Source organism: Colossoma macropomum, unplaced genomic scaffold, assembly GCF_904425465.1.
Source record: "Colossoma macropomum unplaced genomic scaffold, Colossoma_macropomum, whole genome shotgun sequence".
In the NCBI taxonomy this organism is placed as follows: Eukaryota; Metazoa; Chordata; class Actinopteri; order Characiformes; family Serrasalmidae; genus Colossoma; species Colossoma macropomum.
The window spans coordinates 15,143,690-15,160,977 of NW_023494801.1; the positions used below are offsets into that span (position 1 = coordinate 15,143,690).

At 38.8% G+C, this 17,288-nt stretch overlaps 1 protein-coding gene across 2 annotated transcripts in view; it reads left to right on the top strand.

The window, feature by feature from the left end:
• Window positions 1-5,054: 5,054 nt before the first annotated feature.
• The window catches only part of aatka (apoptosis-associated tyrosine kinase a), a 61,403-nt gene continuing 49,169 nt past the window's right edge, over window positions 5,055-17,288 (top strand). For both annotated transcript variants that reach the window (XM_036590062.1, XM_036590063.1), the window contains exon 1: window positions 5,055-5,638. In XM_036590062.1, the coding sequence (XP_036445955.1) occupies window positions 5,557-5,638 (82 nt within the window). In that variant the 5' untranslated portion in view covers window positions 5,055-5,556. The remainder of the gene's footprint in view (window positions 5,639-17,288) is intronic.

The window sequence follows — 17,288 nt, forward strand, 5'->3', positions numbered from 1 at the left end:
CACAGTACAATGATCATGTGTCAACGCTTTTTTGTCAAAAAATCTTTTTTTTAAATGTATTAGCTTTATTTATTCACTTTAATACATTAACATACTGCACTTGTTTCTCTGTTATTCTATTGTGACTCAGAGAAACTTCCTCATGTACACAGAGCTAAAATGACAGTAGTGCAGCAGGTGTATCCTGAGTGAGAGAGGAGGTTCACACTGATTAGTGGACTGAATCGTCTTGGGGAAATCTCCACGTCAGTGCAGCTCTCTCTGATCCTTCACTGCCACCTACAGTCTCTCCTCTCACACTCAGCTTAACACACACACTCTGTCAATAAAATAAATCATTCAGAAAAACATCTGATCCAAAAATAAATCGATCCACATAGCTGTGAAGTAATTAAGACCACATGTAGTACTGTACAAATGTGCTCCTTATTTTTGTGTATTTTTGTTGTTTATAAGCTTGACACTCAAAACATAACATAAATCTAATTTTAGTGGTCATTCAATGGAAAATCTAAATCTAAAAGGGGCTGGTCATGTTTATTGAAACTTGCGTTTAGTACTTTGCATGTCCTCCCTTTGCCAACAACATTGAATCTTTTCTTATGTAGCTGAATGAAGACCACGAACACTGTCAGAAAAAAGGGTACATTTTTCTCTCACAAGGTACACATGATGTAAATGTACCCTCAAAGGTATAACATGGTCCTTAAGGTCCGACTGTGTACTTTAATTATACATTACATTCATTTTCAATGGGAACATGTGTATTGTTGTAGCTTTTCATAACGTTTTAAACAGAAAAATAAAATAAAAATCCTGGACAAAGTGTATGGAGTATGAATCCATTACAATTACAGGTTTACTACATACTAAGGCTTATTATTCAGTATCTACAGGGGTTTCTGTGCAAACTGGTAGAGCTATTCTTAGGTAATAGAGGTGTGTATTAAAACTTTGGCCATGTAAGGCGTTAATACAACCTAAAAATATAACTGCAATGAAATACGGCACACTTACGTTCCTTGACTAAAGGTACTGCAAATGAGCCCTTCACAGGCCCTTCTGGTGATGGTTTAGCACCTTTTTTTCTGAGAGTGTAGAACATCTAAAACCATGATTCTATACAAATTCTCACCGTTTCGTTCAGAGCACTTGGCAGGCCTGGTTTCAGATCAAAACCCCATAGGGTATACCAGAAATAAATAGAGGTACTCATAGGAAAGTATGTGGTTTTTCAAAGATGTAACAAATGTGTGACTGGCATTTGTTCATGATTACATGACCAAATTTAAAAATGAATTAATAATAATAATCATAATAATACTTTCAACATGTAACAGGCTTGAAATGTTCATTTTGTGAAATGTACAGATCATTCATTTTCTTTACGGTGACTCCAATTCCACAAAATGGGGTGCTATTCGCAGTCTAGTTCCATTTTTTCTGCATCTTTGAGTATGAGGAAACCCAGCATGTATGGTTTCTCAATTTCAAAACAGGAAGCCTAAGAGTTTGTAACTTAAAGGTAAGGCTCAATGTTATTTAATATGGGAATTCTTTATGTAATCAGCCTATTTTATTATATTTTTAAAAAAAGGTATATAGGCTAAATATAGTAAAGGCAGTAGGCACAAAAGGGGCTGCTTTAGCTCTCAAATCCAGCGAAGTCTTCTGTGATTGGTTTTTAGCAGGTAAACTGTACATTTCAAAATCATTGCTGGCTATGTGAGATTATAGTCCCAAACTGAGCAGCTTTTAGGCATTTTGTACTTTGCAAGACCAAATGTTTGTTTACCAAAATCTAGATTTGTTTGCTAGTGTTACCTAATGGACTACAACTACCATAAACTTTAGACCTTAACCTACACCAAACATTAGTTGGTGCTCCTGAGCGACTCCAAAATGAATGGATTATTATGGAGCCATAGTTTGCAAATGCTTATACATTTTCTTTTAATTTTAAAGAATACATTTGTTTCCTGAACACAGAACAGCATAAAACATTTTAACACTGCTTTTATTTTTTATCAGTGCTTTTGAATTCTATTTACAGGACTTTATAATGGTCCTCATGTACATTCGGTGGCTCCAAACTGATTCGCTAAACCAATACGCTGCTCTACTCGCCAACAAATCAGCACTCCATAGCAGTGATCCTAGCGTCCTGTTGCCCAAAACCAGTTTGATGTAGAAAAAAGGAACTATGCAGGCAAGTTTTCCTTGATTTTTTTAGTAAAATACATCCTTCTACTTTCTGAAATTAAAGGAAGGACATGGACAAGTGGTGACTATTTTAACTTTTTCTTTTTAGCTATTTAGCTCCATTCACCCCTATTTGTTCAGGACTCACTCACGGATGCCCTCATAGATGTTTTTGATTTAACATGAGAACAGGAAGTGGTCAGGCTCCACTTAAACCAGCTCTGATATTGCACATATCACACAGATAAATTAGCTTACAAATGATTAACTATGAATGACTGATTATGACTTCTATGGGTACTTGGACTTGTTAGTTGAATGAAGATGTACACAACAGTCTATTTCTGTATTAATTCCTCCAAGCATGTGTGACAGTATTGTGGCATCAGCAAAGAATAAAACACGAGGGTAACCATGATGCTGCAAGAAAGTGCTCTTTTATGACACACCAGCAGAAAAGGCACAGCAGAACACCAACCTCATAGGGGAGGCAACCTCTAGCTACACATTTCTCTCAATGACCATCCTACACAAATACCCACACAATAAGGCCACTTCCTGACACAGATTGACACATTAACACATACACGTACCTAAACTGACATACAATGATGTTTACACAACATCTAGTCCCTTTTACTAGGGCATGCTTACCACGAGGCCTCCCCAGCTTGTTGGAGCCAACACCAGCCAGTAGCAGGTCACTACAATATTGTTGCATTGTACAGCCCTGATAACACAATGTAATAGTATGGTTCCTCTTTGGGATATTCAAATACTACATGTTTTCTTAAAAAACAGTGGAAGGCCCTACTTGTTAGCTATGTTTGATTACTTTCCCTGAACATTAGTGAACTTCCAGTATGCATTAGTGAACTTCCAGTAACAGCAGAGGATTCTTAGTCCTGCATAATACACTGTTTACAGTGATCACAGCACCTTTCCAAAAATCAACTTGAATAGATGTTCAAGCATACCAGGTCAAAAGCATACTAAAGTACATATAGAACTGCAGTGGATCTCTGATGGCCCCAACTCCTGCAGTTGTTCAGCTGTCATCCTGTGAGCGCTGGAGAGTTTTTTTCCAGGCAGAATCATCACAGCTTCAGTAGTTTGATTTAACTACTGCTTCAACAGATGGGCGCATATAAAGGAAACATGATTTTTCTTCCTTTTTTACATAAAAGCACATAAACATTGTAAAAGTTTCAAAATGTATAATCCATGCCCCAGTTCATACAGTCCATATCTGGAAACTAAGCAGCAAAAACAGCCTGTTTTGAATGTGATCACAGAAACATATTTACATATATCCACCTATTCAAGTTGAAGGTCTCTTCAGGCCCTAAATATATTATTCAAATGCACAGATAATACATACATTCTTAGTTTGTGCAACCAAATACAGTGTGATTTTGTTCTGTAGTTGCGCTTAGATGTTTAGTAGTCTACATATGTTAAAAAGATCAAGGATTCTTTAGTAAAGAAAATAATTCTATATAGCACCAAAAAGTGTTCTTCTATTATTACAAGCTTGGCATTGCAACAATAGAAGAATTTTGGTGCCATATAAAACCCTTTTCAAAAAAGGTTCTATACAGAACCATCTACAGCCCATTCTCATCAGTCTGAAGAACGTTTCACAATGCAAAGAACCCTTTAATCATGCAAAAGGTTCTTTGAGTGTTCATGGTTCTATATAGAACCATTTTCTTTACTAAAGAACCCTTGAAGGACCATCATTTGTAAGAGTGTAGGTGACATGGTCATAGTGACATTTGACAGCCCAAAAATTATATTTTCTCAATTTTTGTAAGTCTCAATATTGAGGGTATATTAAGGGAATAACATTTCTACAAATTTGATATTAACTTTGGTGACACTTTATTTTGAGTGGTCCTTTTAGATGAAACAAACACTCAATAGACCCTGACATGTCAGAAACATATTGCTGTTGTCAGAATAAAACCTTATATCTCCAAAATGGTAACTTTACAGGAGAAGGAAAAAACATACTGTACTTTTAATGTACGTCAATGGAACCAGACTTTTTTTTCCCAAGTCATTTTGGTATGTTTCTTTTGGTCCATTCATCATGAAACTTATACACAATGTAAAGGCCAACAGGATTTTTTAAATTATGTCAAAAACTGAAAAATGACAAAAATGGAGATATGAGGTTTTCTTCCAACAGTAGTGATATGAGGGTTAGGATTAGGTTTTGGGTTGACGTTAAGGTTTGAGTTAACATTAGGGCCAGGATTAGGGTTGGGATTAGGTTTTGGGTTGAGGTTAAGGTTAGAATTAGTCGTTGGGTTGAGTTTAAGGTTAGGGTTGGGATTAGGGCCAGGGTTAGGATTTGGTTTAGGGTAAGGTTGGGTTTTGCATAATGGAAGTAACACATTAACAATTCATCTACTTAAAGTAAGTAATGCATCAACAGTACATCTACAAGATATATATGAATGCTTCAATGTATTTAGACGCTTCACTACTGCTGCTTCACTGATATGTTGTTGATGTGTTACTGATAATCTGTTAAGAGTTTATTAATCATCTACAACGGACCACTTCAAATAAAGTGTTATTCATTTTACCTGAAAGCTACCTGAACCTCTTAATTACCATATACAGATTGAGGAATTCACAGATATCAAACTACGTTACGACAGAGATTCCCTGAGGGTCTCGTATCCGGTAATCGCATTATAGACACAAGCACCGAACAGTAGCCTGCAGTTCACGCTTCTGCTGACAGATGGCGCCAAAGCCGCAAAAAAGCACATTACTAAATTCTGCACTGCCATCCACTTTATTACACCCTCTATATGAGAGGTTATTAATTGACCGATGAAAAGACACAGTGGCTGAATTGCGCGCGTGTCTCAGATTAAATGTCCTCGTTCGGAGCGATGAAAGATTCATAGAGAGGAGTTGTTTTGTGGTTGGACTGACTGGATGCTCGCCAGAGGCTTGGTGCAGGGGCAGGCGGGGGGGCGGGAGGGAGAGCGGCTCAGGAACAGCAGCAGCATCACGTTGATTGAGGAGCCTCTCCGGAGAAGAACCGCAACACCAGCAGTGTAATGGACACGGGATTCTCCGCTGTTCAGGTCAATCGAGTGACTGAGGGCAGAAACCAGAGCGCGCGGCGGTGATTTCCAGCATCTGCGCGTTTAATCCAGCGCTGCTGATGCGTTCTTACCAGAATGCCGAGGCGAGCTGAGCACGGAGGAGTGAAATGCTGCGTCTGACTGCTCTCCTGCTTCCTTCCCTTCCTTAACACGGCACCGTTCGTTCGTTCCTAGCGCAGAATTTGCATGACAGTGCGGTGCAGCTAAAGCCTTCCGAGGGACGATGACATCGTCGGTGTTCGTGGTAGCCATGTCCTCAGCTTTTCTCAACCCCAGCTTCGCTTTCAGCTCACATTTTGACTCAGGTGAGTGTCAGTCGACGCAGAACGTGTACAAATCAGTTCTCTTGATTTGGCTTACATCTAGAACGGTAGGGTTCTAATCCATGATGTGTTTTCCATTCACTGGGAGAGAAAGTCATTTTGTCTATCTGTATGCAGTCTTGTATGCAGTGGAATGTCGTGTGAGAGACCCTATGCTTGTCCTCCACAACATTCACAGCCCATTTGGGATGACAGGAAGGGAAGAACGTGCATAAATGCTTAAAACTTCCTCCACAGCCTTATGAAGTCAGTGGTGGGTCAGCAGTGAGACATTTCAGAGACCAGATCCTGCTCTGTTACTGTGTGTGGTTTGCATGTGAGATCCCACATCGGCCGTGTTGCATAACATGTCTGTCTGTCTGTGTGCTGGACACAGCATTGGTGTTTGCTCCCCAGAGGGGTCACTGGCCCACGCCGTTCTTAGGACTCACTGGCAGAACTGCTGAGAATGAGAACACCCCCTTGGCACCGAGGCCTGACCCTCGTGTTCCACTTTGGGAGCATCTGCTTGTGTAGGTTCTGTGTTCTACCCTGCAGTCCAGCAAAAGAGGAGCAGGCAGGCAGTATGCAGTAAGAGGGGGAAGGGGGTGGGGGGTTAGCTGCATGTCTGCAGTGTGGTCTGTTGAGCCCATGCTGTACTAGTCGTGTAAGTGTAAAGTGTAAGCTTCTTCGTATGTCCACATACTACTAAGCACACCAATCCAACGGTGTCCAACAGACGCAAGCAGAACCACTAAGCCGATTAATCAAGAATGTACATTTTTAAGTAATTGGTTTGAAATTGAGTAATCATGACAGCCCTGAATAAGACACAGGATTCAGGAATGGACGTTTGGACCGACAGGTCCATGAAGGAGGGTTAAGGTTGAGCTAGACCGATAAGGTTGAGCTGTACCCTATATTCTAGCAAGACCAGCATGAGAGATCCTGGTTAGAATGGTAAGGTGGGCTGAATGGTCCACAGAGGGCTTGAATGTGTTCCTGGGCATGCTGCATATCAGCAACACCAAAACAGCAGCTTCACCTCTGAAGTGACATGGATATGCAAATTACTCTGGTCCAAAAGCTGGCGTTTATGCAAGGTCAAGTGTCCTAGTCTAGATTACCAAGCACTCTGATGTGATATGGTTGTTTTTTATTGTTTGTTTGTTTTTGGCTAAATGTAAACATGTTCTGCATAGCTGTGATAAAATCGAGACATTCCAAGTAATTTTGTCCATTTCTGTTGGTCAATTCTGGATGTTCCCACAATGTAAAGGCCAGTTGGCATTCTCAAACAGTGATGTATGATAATGAAGTCAGGAGAGTTTCATATGATAGCTATTTCATATGATAATATGATTAAATGTTGTGTATAGAAATGCTACGAGATTTATACTTGGGATGCACTGATATGGGAAATATGGGCTGATATCTGATATTTTTGCAGATGTAATCTGCAGAGGTGTACTGTCAGCATTTATTAAATACAGAAATTGGGACTGCTACGTGGATTAGCATTATGTAGATATGTAATATCTATTTTTAGAGGGTCTCAAATGCAGTAAAATGAATAAAATGCATACATTTTTACCCAGAGCCACCCAAATGTCATGCTCCTCTAGAGTACAATAAATACCTTTTTTGGAATATCTAAATGTGTCTCACCACCAATATATGTTTTTAAAGTGATTAAATGTCAATATTGCTACTATTCTGATATCATTGTGCATCCTTAGATTACATTAGGGATCTACACTTGATTCCTAAGTCTAAAATCACTGCTGTCTGTTTTTCTGCCCCTTCGCTCATTTTGTATGTGTGTTGGTGTCTGTGTGTGTGCGTGTGTGTGTGAGAGAGAGAGAGAGAGAGAGAGAGAGAGATAGAGAGATGGAGAGAGCACTGTGGACAGTGGAGCCTGCATGCAGACCTGAGCTGGTTGAGCACTTCATTATCAGGGAATTTGGCTTTTCCGTAATGCTCTATTATGTAAACCCTGCCATGGCAATTGGATTGTGCCATGTGAGGAGCGCAGCAGACACTCCTGCTTACGTTACGGCCAGAAAACCGTGGACTCTGCGGTCCACCTGATTAGACTGCAGCAGTTTTAAAGGCCGCAGCAGGGGCTTTCCTCGTCTCCCTCCTGCCCACAAATGCAGTTAATGAGATGTGGCGCAGTTCAAGAGGTCAGCCATATGTGTTACAGTGTTCATGCTGCAGTAGACTAGATGGTCTATGCTAGCATGAAGTAAGGGTGGGAGATACAGCAACATTATAACATTAGGAACCTGAAGGCATTTTCACAATACGCAGCATGTATTAAGCAGGCCTGACCCAAATAATTAAAATACTCACATATTCATTTGTTATGTTGGTATTGGTTACATTGTTTTTGAAGTACATATAATAACTATGATTTAATAAAGACTTAAGCCATCAAAATAAAGATATTATATTGCAATATTGCCCAATCCTAGTCTGAAGCAATAGGGAGTAGAATGAAGCTTAGCTAAACAGTAATGTCTTTGTCTCTCTCTCTCTCTCGCTCTCTCTCTCAGTGTGTGTGAACAGCTGTAAGCTGCTTCCTCTGCCGCTGTGATATACATGCTCCATAACAAGCGAGAGTCAGTGGCGATCTGTTACTATGACTGGCCTAGTAATAGGATTGAGAATTGATGTTACCGTGGCGATAGATAGCATGTTGTGTGTGTGTGTGTGAGAGAGAAAGAGAGACAGAGACAAGAGCTAATCACTCTTATAGCTGCCACCAGTCCTTAGCATTCTGGACAAGGACAAGGACATGGTAGTGTCATCTGGATTATAATGAGATTGACCAGAGTTTCTTTGTTATTGCACCTTAGTGTGTGTGTGCTGCGTTGTTTTAGGGCCAGTGCATTGGCTTAATCAGAATGGCATTTTTACTGGTCCAGGGTCACTTTAGAATTGAAATAAGGGGTGAAAGAGTGATTGGATGGAAAGGGCAGGCTTTACTTTTGGCTCTGGACCAATAGAGGAAAAATGTATAACGAGAGAGAGTCAGAGAGAGACATTCTCTTGCTCCATTTTGGCCAGGTGACCTACCCATGCTCTGCTCACAAATGCTTTCCTTCATGGCAACACTTGCGAGGTTGGACAAGCTTTACAGCATGCTGGCTTTTAGAATGGGGTGGCCAGGAAAGACCCAGAGATTTTGTTTGAGTGGCACATTGCTAAGCAAAAAAACAAATTATGTAGTGTAACTGTATTAAAATGATATAAAAAGTGATGCATTGGTTCTTCTTCGTTTGATGTGAAACATTACATTCTAGAGAAACATACCATTTAGAATTGTTCACATGGGGAGATGATAGGTCTAAAGAGTTTGATTCCTCTAAGAGATCCCTCACAGAAAGTAATTACATGAAATGGTTATGAAAACGCCACTGTAAAGAAATCCGAGTCTGTAGGTTTCTCTACAATGAACCATCTCACAGCAAACCACTTTTTTACATCTCGTATGCGAAATTTCTGAAAAATTGGTGGAATTCGCTTTAAAACAGTATCTACAGGCCACAGTCACGTCTTTTAACTACAGCTGAAGCTTCAAATTTAAACACTGATGCGCTGATAATGAACCAAAGGCTTGAGGCAATGGTAGATAACTACAGTTGCTAAGCTGTGATCAGAGGGCTGAGAAAAAAAGGCAGCGCTTGGAGAGCATAATGATTTGATTGGTCATAACACATTGACAGCACTTACAAAAAACAAACTAAAAAATTTGGTTTAATATGATGATTTAATAATACTGTGTTCCTATTTGTTTGGGTAGGCCTATGATCAATGTGGTAGGCCCAGGCCCCCCAGGACTACCCATGGCTACACCCCTGTACAGTACACATTATATACAAAGTATATATCAAACGGCCTTTGGCACCATGCTAACATTAACTTGATGGCACAGCAAACAAATGATTCCTGCTGTATCCTGTAACCTTTCACTTGCATACACAATAAACATAATTTGAAATTAATACCTTAATCTGCATTTAGATATTTTGATAAAAGCATTCTGTAAAGCTTGTTCAACAACTGCTGCAAAAGAACGCATTTGTGGGTGGAGCATGGATAAGTCAGTTTCATAACAAGTACATAGGATTATGTTGATGATGTCAATACTGTCCTTTTTGAGTAAAATCAGATTTCCCATAAAATGGAATGGAATCATGGTGTGCTGGGAGGCCTGCACTATGTTGCCATATTTGTCTCCATGTACTTTTAAAAAGGTTGCCAGAAATAATTTTTTGGAGCAATGCCACAGAGAAACCATTTTGGTTCCCTAAATGGTTCTTTAAATCCTGTCCAAGGTCACAACAATAAGACAAACTTTACAGAACGTATGGTTCCAGAGACGGTGCAGCATGGTGCAGTGTGAGTCATTCACAAATGTGGTTCTTAGAAGAAGGACCTTTATTTTGAAGAGTATGAATCAAGACACTGGGCACAGCTTGTGGGTCCTTGGTTTGGGTTTTGGACCCGCAGCTTTACAAGCTTTGGAAATGAGGTTACCCCAGAATTAAAGAGACCTGCCCTGCCTGTGGTCTTGCCTGTTTACTCCAACTGCTTTTGTGCCTTCGAGAGTGTTCTCTGTTTCTTGACGGTGAGACAGGAGACTCGCTTGATTTTTGCCTTCTGTTGTTGACAAACTGCAAGCTCCTTCTAATTAATCACCTCTTGTTGGAACTGCAGAGCTGTAGATGTTTGTGGGTGGAAATTAACCCCTTAAAATCTCAGGCTTACTACATACTAAGGCTTAGTATTCAGTAACTGCAGGCACTTCAATGCAAACTTGCTGAGCTATTCTTAGGTTATAGAATTGTGTAATAAAACTGGCCATTTAAGGGGTTAAAGAACCTGTGCGACATTTCCGTAAAGCGTCAACACATTACAACTTACTGACTCATTCATCTTTTCTACTTAAAGACTGTCTCAGACTGAAGGTTTAATACACTTTTAGTGCACTATTACAGCTTTCCAGTGTAGGCCATGTGCTTCCCACTGTCCACTGAACTCCTTATAGAGTTTCAAACAGTTCACACAAAACGTATAGTTCTGGTCCCAAAATGTGATTGACCATTGTAAATGGACTGTTATGCTGCACATCTAGACCATCAAGTGTATTTGTTAAATGAAATTAGAACCTGGTTTTGTTTAAACTGAGGGGCTGACAAAGACAGCAGGAGGACAGCTAAAAGGCTAATAGGCTAAACTGCTTCCTCATTAATATTCAGTATTAGGCCTTGAATTGAAGTATTTACTGAATCATTTGCCTTTAAACTCAAATGTTTGTGTTTTTGGTGAAACCTGTCTGAATTCGTACCATTAAAGTCAGTGTGAGAAAATGAAAGTGATGCTAACACAATACAGCCTAGATAGCAAGAGAATCACAGGCCACTCTTTGCCCACTGACGGCAAAGCTGGCACCCCTCTGGCTTTTTGCCCAGTGTTTTCTGGGGGGGGCCAGTGGTGTTTACTCAGAGTATTAGACAAAATGAAACTTTTGATTGCTCATTTTTCCCTCACAGTCTAATTTACTTATTTTTCCTTCCTTTCTTTCTTTCATAATCCTTTGTAAATTACTTTATTAAATAGTTTAGTAAACAGCAAAATCATTTAAAGCTGGTTACACAGCTGTAGCTGATCTAGTGTCAGCAACAACATTTTAAACAAAATTAACCATTAATTATTTTTCTCTCAACTTTTTCTAATGTTTTTCATGGTTTACTTTTAAAAATAAAAGGCTAAAAATCTGGTCGAGGAGTTTAAAAACTGTTTAGACCTTGCAGAACAATAATCCAGTTTTTATTGTGATAAGCAATAATTCTAACAAATATTTGACAGAAAATGGGTGTATATGTTCACATTTTATACTGTGGCCATTGTATAAAAGAAAAAGGCACCTGAGACTCTGCATTACATTGATTTTACCAAGGATAGGGGGGTCTCTCATGACTTTTTCTTTACTTTACAATTGTGTAATCTGACTCACTGTGTTTAAATTAGCAATAACCATTATATCACAGGATGTCTAACACAAGATGGCCTGAAATAAGACAGGAAAATAGAAGCGGGTCAAACACACTGAAGTATAACAGACTGTTAATAAGAACCGTGAGAGCGAATGACAAGAAGTTCTTATGACACTAATATGAAAGTCGAAGGAACTGTGCAGGAACTTTGAACGGCATAATAAAATGAACGGAAATAAAATGAATGTGTTTCTCTGGAAGTTTAATAATGGACTGCTGCTGCTAAAGTCCAGTGACATTCATTGGGAAATGCCAGTGAATTTCAATAAATATGCCAAACAACATTCATCTCTAAGAGCACAAATTGATCAGATTGCTGGAGAAACAACACTATACTACTGCCATAATCCATCAGCACCGCGGTTCTTGGGGCTGTAGCGGCTCATATCGAATGGACTCTCTTGGTAACTGAAAGCTATAGATTGGTTTCTGTATTTGTTTTTTCTCCGTGTGGAGCTGAGAGGTGATTTAGATGTGAGCATGCTGTGTTCCCATCATGCCATTCTCCAAAACAGATCAATACTAATTGTGGTCCTGATAGCGCTTAACTGGTTGACCTCATAACTGCGGGTCACGTGTGGCTCTCAGTGGACTCTGTCAGGCACGCACAATGGGATTTCAGCGGTCATGCGCCAGCAGGCTCCCCTGTTGTGCTGCAGAAATACCTGTGCAGAGTTTCAGCACCATGGAGAGTGAAGGTGACACTCATCCTGCACCTGTGCTGGCAGACATTCAGCACTACGGACAGGTCCAGCTGAGGCAAAGAGAAATAAATACAGGGTGACCTACTGCTCTCCAGCGGAGTGTAATTTTATCTTGCATCATACAGTTCAGTTCTAATGGGAGGTGCATGTAAAAGGGCAAATATGTGAAACATTTCACTTACAATGTACATCAGGTGTCCATAGATGTTTCTAGTTTTAAAAACAGCTAAAACATTTTTATTTAGTTTTATATTTTAATTAGTTATTCCTGTTCATATTTTTCATATTACAGAAAACTGAATTTTCCTTACTAATTTGGCAAAAAGGATATTTAGTTTGATGGGAAAATTTGGGCCCCCCTGGGCAAATTACTCTACACATCAGTTGCACGTACTCTACAGCACATACTTCTGAACAATTTAAAGCACAGTTTTCTGAATTTTACATATTGAGGAAAAAAAAAACATTAAATGTGGCCTGTAGGTTACGGAGCATATAACATGTAAATGCCATATTTAGGCTTCTTTACTAGAGAGTATTTCACTTAGAAAATCAACAAAATATGGAATCTGACTGGGGTGTTCAAACGTTTGCATACAGTTGCACGAAGCTAACGTTATCAATTAACAATTAACTGATAACAGTTAACAAATAATTTCAAAACATATTATTCACTTTAAAGTCTTCGTGTTCCTCATATAAATGTTTTGAACTCAGTGTTTATGTGGTGTAAAAAAACAGTGTATTTACGTATATCCACCTTTTCAGCCAATAGCAGTTTGACTTTGGCTAATCATTTTGAAGTTATAAGGAGTGTTTCTGCCAGGGCTGCTTTTTGAATGAGGCACAATACAGGGCAGACAATCAGAGCAGAGGTAATTTACATATATCAGTCTTAACTTTAAACAGCCAGGACCCACCAAAAGGGTTACTACACATTTCTATACCCTAAGAATAACTAAGCCAGTTTGCATTGTAGTCTATGTAGTTAATAGATAATATGCTTTAGGTTGTAATAAGCCTGGGATTTTAAGGGGTTCAAGTCACAGTAGCAACTTATAGAGGATAAAGAGGTTGGAAACAGTCATGTAAAGATGAATTACAGTACAAAACAATACAGACCATGTAAAGTATATACAAGCATGGGCTTCATGGGACAAAGAAATAACATACAAGACAAACACTGTTTTACATACACTGTTTTATTTTGTGTTTTGCTGTTTTATTTAAATATTCTGTAAAGCACTTTATGCTGCATTTTATGTAGGAAAAATGTAGAAAATGTAGAAAAAATAGCAGTATTAACAGATAACAGTGTTTAATTAGAGTAGGTAGAGAAGATATCGAGTTCAGTTTCATTAAATAGTTCCCGTTACAAAGCCTGAGAACGCAGCAACTTAGGCAACTCTCTTGTCCTTCGGGGTTGTGTTATGGCAGAGTGTTCTTGCCTTAGCTGCCCCTCTCAAGGCTGCCTGCTGCCATAGCCTCACAGCTGAACCACTGTCCTGATTAAACGTGCTAGGCGAACAACGGCGGCTGTTACAGACTCATTTCTGACCACCATGGTTAAATACCATAATGCCGTCTCATTTCACAATCTCTTTATACTCTTATTAATTGGGCTACGTCTTGTGTTATGTAAGGTTTCCCCCCCAGGGCAATAAAGACTGGAGCAGAGAGCTTTGCCCAGGGTCTGGAAGACAGAAGCATTCCTATTCTATCCCATGTGTATGCTAATGTAGCCCTAGTCTGGCTGCACAGCGAGAGAGAAAGGCTTTTAAAAAACACCTCACGTGTGCAATAACTTTGCTTCCACTCTCCCATATTCTCTGGCTTCCTCTGTTCACATACACTCACACATACACGTGAGTTCATGCAGTATTTCATACATCACCTTGTGCTGGATCATCTCCTCTGATTGCTGCCTCAGGCATATAGAAATATATGTACATTACTGCTTCTAATGTCATGTTTTTTGTATAAGGCATTAAGGAAAATGTGTCTGTTTATCTGGTTTGCATGTGCAGTATCACTGAATCAGACTCCTGTTATGTGGATTTGAGGGACACATATTGGTATAAGCAGTGATCAAATGATAGTACATACATACATACATACATATACATATGTATATATATGTATGTATGTACTATCATTTATATATATTAAAATATTCACAAAGCACTTCATTAAATACTCCTCCTTGTATCTACACTCACTGTCTATCAGCTCCACTTTTCAAAGATATGCTTTGTAGTTCTACAATTACGTATTGTAGTCCGTCTGTTTCTCTGCATAGTTTATTAGCCCCCTTTCACCCTGTTCTTCAAAGACTGGATATTTTTAGTGGGTGGACTATTCTCAGTCCAACAGTGACACTGAGGTGTTTAAATACTCCAGTAGCACTGCTCTGTCTGATCCACTGATACCAGCGCATTACACACTAACACGCTACCACCACATCAGTGTCACTGCAGTGCTGGGAATGACCCACCACTCAAATAAGAAAACATAGAAATCATTACACACACTTATATATATATTTATATATAAAAGAGCCTTTTGAAAGAGACAAAAGGCTGCAAAGCACTGGCCTACAATTACCTGTCATCTAGCACTTATATATTAATTTGAATGGCAATAATAATGAAAAATGTTTATTAAAAGCACTTTTTTTTACCTTTACTGTCCTACGCTGGTCAGCGCAGACGTGCTTAAACAGTTTGAACAACAGATCAACTGTGAAACATACAAACATGGCTCTCTGCAGTTGTGTTTTATATGCTCTCTCACTTGCATGCTTTTTTAGAAGGAACTGTTTTAATTATTTTTTAATGGAAATTACATAATACTGAGGAACTCAATATCTTTTGGTAATAAACATTTTTACCTCAGTTTTGAAAGTTATTACTGCAAAGTGCATCACTGGTTCCTGCTGAGGTTTGTGGCTGTTTCTTCTCTATATGTCGAACACTAAAGCAGCTTGCGTACTCATTGCACCCCCTGCTGGAGAAACGTCAGACTACTGGGCCAGAGTTCCAAACTCACATCCTCATGCTTTACACATTAAAAAACAAGAATTCTGAGGGGGGAATCAGAATTGGCACAACACTTTTTGTCTTAATCAGTTGCTCATTGCGTTCAGCTACACAGTGAAGTTTTGTTTATTTTAATATTTTACTGTCATACTGTGCTCTGAACCACAACAACAAGCCTATGTGACCTCAATGAAGACATGAATGTGCTGTGAGTGGGATGAGAGAACCTTTGGGAAAACATTTCCGAAAAAAGATTTGGGTGACTGTTTACTTATATTGTTTGTTAGCAACTTTAGCATCGTAAGGTTAGCAGTTTAGGTCCATCGCTAAACTAATAAGGCATAATTTGGTCAGTAAACATGTCTTGGTTGACCGATTACATGTGTAAAATTGCGTAAATATGTAATTAAAATATGTTAAATACTTACTGAATCAGAAGGTTGAATTAGTTGAACTAGTTGAAGGTTGAACTAGGTTGGCGAGTCTGTTCAAGGCGCTAAATGCTCCACTGCATTGCCTTTGAAACTGCATTGAAATCCTATATTTCTACATCACCAGGTTGAGAAGAACTTCAAATACATCCAAGACACCTTGGTTTGTAAATCTCAAATATAGTTGAATTAAAGCACTGAAAACAGACATCTTAAGTGACATCACCGAATGACTGTAATACAAAGAACATAGAAAGGGGCGTTGGAGAAGGCAGTTTTACAAGGGGTGTGACTTTTATCATTATTTTGACTGAAGAGAAGGCATTACCCTCCTTCTAATCAAAATATGTGATCTATTACAAGAGAGAATGAGGTTATGAAAAACAGAACAGTACATTAAACAAAGAAGATTGCTCATTTAAAATCTAATGATCCATCATAGCATATTTTGAGATGATGCTGAAGTGAAAAATATTGTGGGGGTGCTGCTCTCAGCTGGACATTTTTTGCACTGTTCACAGTCATCGTTAAGAGTGATTTATGGTCATATAATATCTGAGCTCTTTTAGAGATTAATCAGATTTACGGGGGTTGTGCACTGCGCAGTGCAGGTTGACGGCCTGCTCCATTCCTTAGTTTAGAAGCAATATTTCAGTTACCACAGTATCAGCCTTGCGTAGGCCTTAAACCAATATGAAGTGGTTTGAGTGCATTTTAATTTCTTGAACCCTCATCTTATTATTCAGATATTAATCTTAAGACTTATTCATCAGTAATTCTATTATACAGTAAGTATAAAATGTAACTAAAAGTGTTTCCACATTTTCAGTGTATTTTTTCATCATTTTTATAAATGGTAAAAATTACAAGCCACCAGATTTTGAACTGCCTCATTTATGTCATTGTATGCAAAAGTGTAATCACTCCCAATTTCATTTTGTTGCTTTTCTAAATGAAAATACATTCCTCTATAGGGAACAAACTTAAAGATGATATTTTCTTTTTTGAAAAAAAAAAAAGCTTTCAAAAACATGAAAACTAAATCAAAACTATAATGTCTACTGCAAAACTACACACTTAAAGATGGTTCTTCAAGAGTTCTTCAGTAAAGGCACTGGTTTTTATATAGAACCATTTCATGCTTAAATGCTTGTGTGGTGAAATGGTTCTTCAGATTGATGTGGAATGTTTTGTATAGTTCTTTATACAACATTTTTGAAAATGGTTCTATATAGCACCAAAAAGGGTTCTTCTATTGTGGCAAGCTTGACATCATAACAATTTCACTTGTTGGTGGACTACATAGAACACATACACAACATAGTCTCCGTCAATGTGAAGAACAATTTCAGCATGCAAAGGAACCGTTTGAGCATGAAAAGGCTCCGTCTGGGACTCATGGTTCTATAAAGAAC